Source organism: Haliotis rufescens, unplaced genomic scaffold, assembly GCF_023055435.1.
Source record: "Haliotis rufescens isolate VD_foot unplaced genomic scaffold, xgHalRufe1.0.p SCAF_30, whole genome shotgun sequence".
Classification (NCBI taxonomy): Eukaryota; Metazoa; Mollusca; class Gastropoda; order Lepetellida; family Haliotidae; genus Haliotis; species Haliotis rufescens.
This window is the reverse complement of record NW_025964002.1, coordinates 2,402,352-2,412,759: the sequence shown is the minus strand read 5'-3', so window position 1 is coordinate 2,412,759 and position 10,408 is coordinate 2,402,352. Positions and strand designations below refer to the sequence as shown.

General features: G+C 44.1%; 1 protein-coding gene across 1 annotated transcript; it reads left to right on the top strand.

The window, feature by feature from the left end:
- The first annotated feature begins 863 nt into the window (after positions 1–863).
- Positions 864–7,766, top strand: LOC124129617 (low-density lipoprotein receptor-related protein 3-like). Its single transcript, XM_048380457.1, has 5 exons — positions 864–1,178; positions 2,571–2,816; positions 3,623–3,760; positions 6,409–6,647; positions 7,475–7,766. Exons 1-5 carry the CDS (start codon positions 1,115–1,117, stop codon positions 7,634–7,636), a joined length of 849 nt encoding a protein of 282 aa, XP_048236414.1. The 5' UTR covers positions 864–1,114; the 3' UTR covers positions 7,637–7,766.
- Positions 7,767–10,408: the final 2,642 nt, after the last annotated feature.

Below are 10,408 nucleotides of genomic sequence, written 5' to 3'. Positions count from 1 at the left end.
TTCATGTCAGGGTCAGTTTCCCGTAAGTACATAAAGATATACCCCATATAATACGACTATCACACAAACACCAATACAGTCAGAACCCATCAGAAAGAATTATAAATACACACGAGACCAATACAATCAAGAAATAAAACATTCAGTCAGTGATATCTCAAATCGCATTCAAGAGTAACAATTTCTGCTCGAGGCATGTATATATAACCGCCGTCAATATAAGTGTAGCAGAACAAAAAACGATGGGTATTTCAATGTGTTTGAATATACATCGATTCGGTTGGAATGTAGATACAATTAAATGTACATACTGTAAAATCGTATATTCTCGAATTCACATATTCGAACATAATTTGTTACCAAGGATCCGTTATTTGAGAAAAGGTGTGTGTCGATATTCGACCGCAGCCCTGATAAGAATACTGTCGCTATTACAGTGACGTCGTCGTCAACGTTATATCGAGCTACTGCAGTTCAACATAACGCAGTGCCATTCACCTGATGATCGAAGGAATAAGCATATACTCCGAAACGTTGTGTTCCTCATAATAAACAAGTTGACATCCATATATCCTCTTGCGTATGTGTATCACTTCTAAATGCCTTTCAAAGAATCCATAAAAATGTTAATATCATTAATGTAACAGTTATCACATCTCTGTATTGTCTCTAGTATATACATATCACTGATATTGATGATGATTAATCATATTCTATCGGTATACATAACACTTAATCCTGAATGACAATTGTATGTAGCCAATAGCCAATTAGATCTATCCGTCTGGATGCAAACATCGTGTGAACCCTCCGGAACATCCTTTGTGCTGTCCCATGTCCTCCCATGCTAAACAGGCCGATGTCTTGACCCACTTCCATGTGACAACACCCAGCCGCGCTGTATCCAACACATGCCTGGCTGTCAGACCAAGTGATGATCACGTCAACACAGTGCTGGCGTGTCCCCTGCCCCGCGTCCTGGCTGACCCGACTGTCACAGTCCAGTAACTAGGATACACGACTCAGTGACCATTGGAACGACAATGTCCGTGCTCACTGACCGCTGAGACGTGATGTCTGGATTTTGAAAAATAAGCCGGTTTCTGTTCCCATCATGAGATCAGTGTTGGAGCATCTGTTTGCGGTAGTTGTCGTCGGGCTTGGGTATTCAGCATCACGTGAGTAGTGTTACATAACTGTTCATATCTATACACTGAACCAGCACCAGAGCTGGCATGGCAGTCATTAGTTAAGATTACAAATCATTATGTGTTTATCAGAGAAGCATCACTATGTATCCCCGGCTGTCAAGAAGGTGCAAATACCTTTGGTGGTTAATGGGTTCAAAATGCGACAATCAACTGCCTGTTTGAATCCATAAATAGACACGAAGATGAGATTAGTGTGTGAAATTCCATATTATGTCCATAATGAAGGAAAAAAATAGTTATGAAGCTGTACTGAATAATTAAAAAGCATATGTGTACGAGCACCCTGACTGTCATCTAACACACATACAGGATTACCTACATTTATTAATCAATGCCTGACAATTAACAAGCCATACCCGACATTTATGTTGAAATGTGAAAATCAGATTCAGTTAACTTCGTTTATCAGACAGCTGCGTGAGGTAGGTCGTGTGACTTGTTCAGCTCCTTGCGACAACACAACACGCTATTCATTACATTAATAAATTCATCACAAGGTTAAGTGTGTGTATAAATACGCGCCTGTGTATAAATATCCCTTTGATTCGTCTACCTCCTTTCAGTCATTGCTATGAGGACGCGATCTACCGTGTCGGGCGTAGCTGTTGATATATATGTGCAGTAGTTTCCCACACCCTAACAACACAATGTCAACATACACGCAGGTGAAGTGTTGTCCTGACAATAGTGTCTGCGGGAGGGGTATGTGAAGCTGTAACTAACACTGAATTAAACGCCTCATATGTTTGATGCGTCACGGGTTGCCCCCGGGATCTCACAACCCGGAACATGTTTGTGTTTTATCACCAGCGTTGTTTGGGTGCGTGTGCACGCGTGAGTCTCTCGAGGACCAGCCACCAGCGGTCCAGTCCTCTCTGTGATGGCCGGACGATGTCCAGATTGTCTAACTACATGTACATTGTACTACACGTGCGTCGGACGAAGTAAAGATGCCAGGATGTGTCTTATTGTTATGCTAGTGTGTTTTCAGAGAACATTACCAGAGTGTATGTTTTCCATCCTAAATAAATGACCAACTGTTTGATTGGCATTCGAGAAGGTGGCGGGTAAATACAAAACACGTACAACTTAATGGATAACCACTTCCAGCTTGATCACGTGTGAGAATCTACACAAATACGCAATATACCAAAAAATATTATACATAAAAGTTGTACGTTTTCTTAAATATATAACCGTTGTTAATTTCCAGATTAATCACCGAATAAATATTTTTTGGTTACATTATGTGTTACAATTCCATAAATTCGAAAACTGAACAAGTTAGCATTACATGACATGAGAAACTTTCTTTCCTATTTGCAGAATGCCTCACCATGTCTGTGCTATTGGTTACAGATTACATGTACATGGACAACCTCTGTGGCGAGAGTCTCTACCTTAATAACTACACTAGTGGACTGGATCTCAACCTGACCAAGGCCATTGCTTACGCTGCTGAATTCAACTGTACCTTAAAACTGGTCGCCAGAACGCACCATCGTGTCATCGTCAGAATAATCTCTCTCAACATCGCCAGCTTCGTGTCCTGCCCCGAAGACTACTTGACAATATCCGAATGTGCCCCCGGAGAAAACTGTACTGGTGGGTGTTGTCCTCTCTACCCAGATAAATACAATATGACAAATACAACTATCTGGTATATATATATTTGAGTGTGTGCGTTTATAATATTTCCTCTTAAGTATGGACCCTGGGTCATATACTATGATACAAGGAAGCAAAGAGAGCAGTGTCATCAATAACTTATGTCAATTAAAGCGACGAAACCCTTTTCCTGACCGTAAATATCCCTCTTAAAAGAAGTTTGTTTGTTTGTTGTTTAACGCCGCACTCAGCACTAATCCAGCTATGCGACGGCAGTCTGTAAATAATCGAGTCTTGACCAGACAGTCCAGTGATTGGCATCATGAGCATCGATCCACGCAATTGGGATACAATGACATACGTCCACCAAGTCATCGAGCCTGACCACCCGATCCCGCTAGTCGCCTTTTACGGCAAGCATGGGTTTCTGAAGACCTATCCTACCTCGGATCTTCACGGGTCCTTAAAAGAGGTGTGTGTTTGCGTTTGTATTTGTGGCTGTGGCTGTGGCTTTGGTTGTGCCTGTGGCTGATTCATGCCGGGGTAATAGCGCTAGCCCACTGAGATACCCTGTTGTAGTTCAACATGGATGCCCATTCAGTTTCATCCCGTTAATGCCGTATGCCGGGCAGGATAACAAGAAGCATTTTGTACGCCATTTGGTTTGACACGACCAGGAATCAAACCACCGACCTTCCCCTCCCCGGGCGGACGCTGGATCCACTCGACCACCTGTAACCTGTGGTCCTGTAACTTATGACGTTGTGTGTAATCGTTGCTACATGTGACCGTGTGTGTTACAGAGAGCCGAAGGTACTGTGGTGTGGAGACACCAGTAGATGTCTACACCTCCTCCTCCAGTGCTGTCACCCTCCGCTTCATCAGTAACTCCAGGTTCAATGGAAAGGGCTTCCAGCTGTACGTGACCACGTTCCATGAAGGTGAAGAAACTTGAGCACACCTGTAACCTGCATAAATGTACACATACATAGCTCCTTTCTGTAACCTGCACACCTGCATACCTGTACACCTGCATCCATGGACACCTGTACACCTGCATACATGTATATAATAGTTTTACACCTGCATATCTGAACACCTGTATAGCTGCACACCTGCATACCTGTAATATTGCATACCTTACACCTGCATACCTGCACACATGCATACATGTACACCTGCTTACTTCAACACCTGCATACCTGTACGTCTGCAAATATGCACACCTGTACACCTTCATACATATACACCTGCACACATGTAGATAGTCAAATTACCACAAACTCGGAACACAAGAACCAATCTCGCATTATAATGTTTGGCGCCCGCTCTGGCTTCAATGATAGCCCGAGTTCATGTTACCCTGTGCTGAAATACCGAATAAGTAACTCTGACAAAAACATGTGTTGTTAGTTTGTATCTACTGCCTCCTTGTCGCTGTTACGGGTGGCCCAGCTGGGTAAGGTCAGACGTCTCAGTTTCACATACAAAAGTAGCGTGTTCCCAATTATTTTGGGGGAGGGGATCTATCAGCACACTGTCGTATTGAAACACTGTAGAGAACCTGGATACGGGGAAGCGGAATGTTCGTGTAAAAACGACTGTATGCATAACATACGCACTTTGGAAGCCTCGTGTCCATTTCAAACAAAGGACCGATCATTTAATATATGTGGGAGTGACCTGGGGTTTTGTATGGATATTTGTTCACTTACAGCTGCAAAACCAGGTATATGTTTTATTAAAACTACTAGCCTGAATATTCTGAAAAAAAACTTTGCAACAGTGTAATATTTGTGGCAAACAATTTCTATTTTTTTTCCAACAGTCTGAAGCACAATTACTTTGTTCAAGCTATTTCGGGAATAATTTTGTTTTCGACAAAATTCGAGTCCCACAATCCCCAACCCCATACCACAGAACATCAAATTGCCGGTTTAAGTGATCGGTTACACATTCAGGATTTTTACTGCCGTGCTTGATAGGACCATTCACAATTAAAATTTGTCAAAAGTCTGATGAGGAGCCAGTGATTCGTGGCGGGAAATTCACAAATTTGTAAAAACAAATTAATTACGACAATAATGAGATATTGTTTAGGAAGCGTCCCGATTCAGCCGTCTCCAACCGAATTCGTCCCGGTTCTCCCGTTTTCAATTCGAAACTGATCCAACTTGTATCTTCCGCGTGGTAAAAAACGACCGAATCTGTCCCGACAGCGTCCCGATTCTCCCGAATGCTATCCGACAGAGATCAGACAGTGACCGGACAGTGAACCGACAAAGACTCGGCAAGATCTTGACTCAAGAAACGGCAATGGACAATTTCTCAAAATCATGCCCGTTCATCACGACAGCGTCCCGATACACAGGACACCGTCCAGACAACACAGGACATTGTTACGAGTTTGATCCGATACAGCAAAATCTTTCACGACATAGTCACGATTACAATCCTACAAGACAAAAGCGGCTGAGTTTCCCGAATGTTACGGGACGCACCATACTGTCGGGAGTGATTGACCGACCTCTCAGGAACTTTCCCGATCCGTAGGACTCTGTTACGAACAATAAGACTCGGACAATGAGAGGACATTCCAGATCATTGAGGATAGTGATCACTTTTCGTGTCGTAGCTCTGTCTGATCTCAAACGGGAGCCATAATCGGCACTCTGTGAACGCAGCCTAGAAGAGTGAGTGAATGAACCCAGTTATGTCAGCTTAATGTGGCAGAGACGCCCCACCTGGATCATACTGCATCACTTTGGTTGTGGCTATTGTCCTGACAACCCAAGGAACATAATCTTGGCGAACCTGGGATTCGAAGCCACAACCATTGGATCCTGGAAAGGCTACGGGACGTAATTATGCGCAGCAAAGTACGGCGTGGATATCCTTGTCCTCATTTATATGTAAATTTGGATTGGTTTCAAAAGGTTTCATGATTGACATGACATCTCCAAATTTGACGCAGCAATGGAAATAATGGTGTCCGATGCAGTTCCCTATTTTGATTTGTACCATATGTTCCCTTGTATATTTTTCAGATGAACAGACCCGTGAAGATCCGGGGTAGAATAGGTCCTCAGCAACCCATGCTTGCCGTAAAAGGCGACTATGCTTGTCGTAAAAGGCGACTAACGGGATCGGGTGGTCAGGCTTGCTGACTTGGTTTATGCAAGTCATCGATCCCAATTGCGTGGATTGTTGCTCATGATATCAATCACTGGATTGTCTGGTCAAGACTCGATTATTTTACAGACCGCCGTCATATAGCTGTAATATTGCTGAGTGCGGTGTAAAACAACATACCAACCAACCAATCAGATGAACAATTGACTTACCTTTGCATGTGTTTGTGACGGGTGCAGGATACAATCACTTTTCCCCGAACACCTGGTATCATTGATAGAGATTCATATACACATGCTCATGATAGTCATCAGCGATTTCATATTAATTACGGAAATTTTTTTTTGGTCGCTTTTATTTCGATAAAACTGCACAGTGATATGGAATAACTGAATCATGCTCACCAACATGTCATGGTGCCTAGGGTACAACTCATTAATACGTCTATGTTTGTCAGGTACATGTTCAGATGGAGAGATTGCGTGTCTCAATGGACGCTGTGTCTCTGACGCTGTCCGCTGCATCAAGGGAGATAAGTGTGAGGATGGTTCCGGGCAGTGTGTCACAACGTTATCGCCTCCGGTCATCGTCGGCTTTGTCGTCGGAGGGGTCATCATTATCATCACATTCGCTCTGGCCTTCCTGATCCTGTGGTATTTCAGAAAATATCGTCTGGGCGATGTTCAATGTAGACAGGTATGAGACCCAGGGAGCCATATTCACTTAATACCAACACGTTCACCTTTGTTTAAAGCTACAGTAAACTACGGTTATAACGAACACGCTTATAACGAACTGACGGATATAACGAACTTACGTTTTAGTCCCGACTATTTGCTGTGGTTATGCTGTATATATGCTTATAACGAACTACGGTTATAACGAACTAAAATTAGTAGTCCCTTTGAGTTCGTTATAACCGTAGTGTATTTGTTTCAGAGCGGCTTTAAACCACACTCACTTACACCTGACAACTATGCCTGGCCCAAAATAACTACATTCGCCGTGACCAAGCTTATCCATTAATATAAGATAGCTACGCGGTAAATCGCAAATAACAATGAAGAACGAAGCGTGGTATATTTCACAATAAAACATTGTTCTATCATGACGTCATTTCTGGAGTTTCGAATATGGGCTCTCAACTTGACGACGTCGTAAATTGGACGACGTTAACTTTGATGGAGAAGTATCTAGTAGGTTGTTCCTAATAGATGTAGCTTGGCAACAAGTATAAATGCAATGGACGGACGATCGCATCGAAAAGTAGGAGAAATATGACAACTGGTATGGGGAGGTACAGATAAGCGACTGGAAAATTGTGAGAATTTCCGGGAAATATGTGAGGAGGCAAATGTTTTATGTCTAAATGCGTATAAAATCAGATTCATATTTATATTTTAATTTCAAGGATTTGAAAATTTATTCAGTGAGAGAAATATTTCTGCTATGTATGAATGCATGAAGCGAATATAACCTTTCTTTTTAGGCTACATTTATGCAAATTTCTTTTTCATTTTCAGAACCAGCCCCGATACGCACAAAGGGACAATGTCTCAACAACACCGCCACATTTGCCACGTGATGCACGGTTGAACAATCATGGTGTCCCACCATCTCGACAAACTTCTTCCCATCTTCAGATCGTGACGTCACCACCGCCATACAGGGATATTGAGACATAGGCTTCAGCATCAGCGGCGAGCTATGGTACCGGACAGTACACACTGTGAAGCAATGGTCTGCTGTCTCATGCATATTGGTTTACATGTATATTGTTGGGTGTATATTTATTATTATAAACTATTTTACAATTGCTGTGATTTTGCAATCAGTTTTTCACCCGACACACAGCGGAGTCGTAACCGACTGTGGACTCTTCGTGTACAGCCCGGAGACTGAGTGAGTGAGTGAGTGAGTGAGTGAGTGAGTGGGTGGGTGGGTGGGTTGGTGGGTGGGTGGGTGGGTGAGTGAGTGAGTGAGTGGGTGGGTGAGTGAGTGGGTGGGTGGGTGGGTGAGTAGGTGGGTGGGTGAGTGAGTGAGTGAGTGAGTGAGTGAGTGAGTGAGTGAGTGAGTGAGTGGGTGGGTGGGTGGGTTGGTGAGTGAGTGAGTGAGTGAGTGAGTGGGTGGGTGGGTGGGTGAGTGAGTGAGTGAGTGAGTGAGTGGGTGGGTGAGTGGGTGGGTGAGTGAGTGAGTGAATGAGTGAGTGAGTTTAACAGTATCCCAGTTATATCACGACGTGCCAGCTTAATGTGTGAGGAAAGCTCGACGTTTACCACTTTGGTGAAACCCTCGAGCACGGGTACGGTGCTGACAAAACTACAAGCATAATCAGGGTGAACCGGGATTCGAACCACAAGCATATGTTTCTTGCATGATCAAGGGACGCAAATCTGCACAGGGAATTATGCCACTAAGCCAGTTTGGCTAGGCTAGTAAGAATTCAATGTGGACTAGACAAACCAGCGGTTGATATTATGAGCAACGTTCGGGATACCGCTGACACGCTATCAACAATGTCACCGAGCCTGACCCTCCGATTGGTTTACTTCCATTGACAAGACAAGCATATGGTGACAGGGTAGCAGTTCCACCCCGAGAGGGGCAGGTGTGAAGGTGAGTGAGTGAGTGAGTGAGTGAGTGAGTGAGTGGGTGGGTGGGTGAGTGAGTGAGTGAGTGAGTGAGTGAGTGAGTGAGTGAGTGAGTGGGTGGGTGGGTGAGTGAGTGAGTGAGTGAATGAGTGAGTGAGTGAGTGAGTGAGTTTAACAGTATCCCAGTTATATCACGACGTGCCAGCTTAATGTGTGAGGAAAGCTCGACGTTTACCACTTTGGTGAAACCCTCGAGCACGGGTACGGTGCTGACAAAACTACAAGCATAATCAGGGTGAACCGGGATTCGAACCACAAGCATATGTTTCTTGCATGATCAAGGGACGCAAATCTGCACAGGGAATTATGCCACTAAGCCAGTTTGGCTAGGCTAGTAAGAATTCAATGTGGACTAGACAAACCAGCGGTTGATATTATGAGCAACGTTCGGGATACCGCTGACACGCTATCAACAATGTCACCGAGCCTGACCCTCCGATTGGTTTACTTCCATTGACAAGACAAGCATATGGTGACAGGGTAGCAGTTCCACCCCGAGAGGGGCAGGTGTGAAGGTGAGTGAGTGAGTGAGTGAGTGAGTGAGTGAGTGGGTGGGTGGGTGAGTGAGTGAGTGAGTGAGTGAGTGAGTGAGTGAGTGAGTGAGTGAGTGAGTGAGTGGGTGGGTGGGTGAGTGAGTGAGTGAGTGAATGAGTGAGTGAGTGAGTGAGTGAGTTTAACAGTATCCCAGTTATATCACGACGTGCCAGCTTAATGTGTGAGGAAAGCTCGACGTTTACCACTTTGGTGAAACCCTCGAGCACGGGTACGGTGCTGACAAAACTACAAGCATAATCAGGGTGAACCGGGATTCGAACCACAAGCATATGTTTCTTGCATGATCAAGGGACGCAAATCTGCACAGGGAATTATGCCACTAAGCCAGTTTGGCTAGGCTAGTAAGAATTCAATGTGGACTAGACAAACCAGCGGTTGATATTATGAGCAACGTTCGGGATACCGCTGACACGCTATCAACAATGTCACCGAGCCTGACCCTCCGATTGGTTTACTTCCATTGACAAGACAAGCATATGGTGACAGGGTAGCAGTTCCACCCCGAGAGGGGCAGGTGTGAAGGTGATTGCAACAACAGATACACATAACTGTACATACTTGCCATGTTTTATTTGAAATACGTGAAGTTTGAAACATGGATCACGTGTGTATGTACAATGCCATAGGCAACGGGCATCTACATCAACACTTCATACAAGAAGTTTTGACGATCTCAATGTAACATTGGTGCGTAACGCCATAGCACTGTATGAGGTCATCAGTGGAATTTCGCTGCACGTTAGCAATTGAGGGAACTATTTTAATACGAACGTGAATGTTTTATCCATTGTGGTTACGATATTTAAAAGTTAATTAGTTGTACTGTTATGCAAAACTTGAACAGTAATTCCCTGTGTTCAGTGAGTGATTTCCTGGTCTGAAGTCCTCGAGTTTCATCATAAGCTCTAGGGGCGGTGGGGTAGCCTAGTGGTTAAAGTGATTCCCTACATGGGTACAATGTGTGAAGCCCATTCCTGGTGTCCCCCGCCGTGATATTGCTGGAATGTTGCTAAAAGCGGCGTAAAACCATACTCACTCACTCTTGACAACAGTATCAGGATCTATACCGACACGTCGCTATCACAGTATAAAAACCTAGGCCTATTGTCTATTTTGTCATGAGTGGCAAATTCTGATTTTATCGACGAGGGATCCAGGATATTTTTCTGGCGCCGCCGTGATATTGCTAGAATGTTGCTCAAAGCGGGGTAAAACAATACTCACTCACTCACCCATAATAAAGAACATATG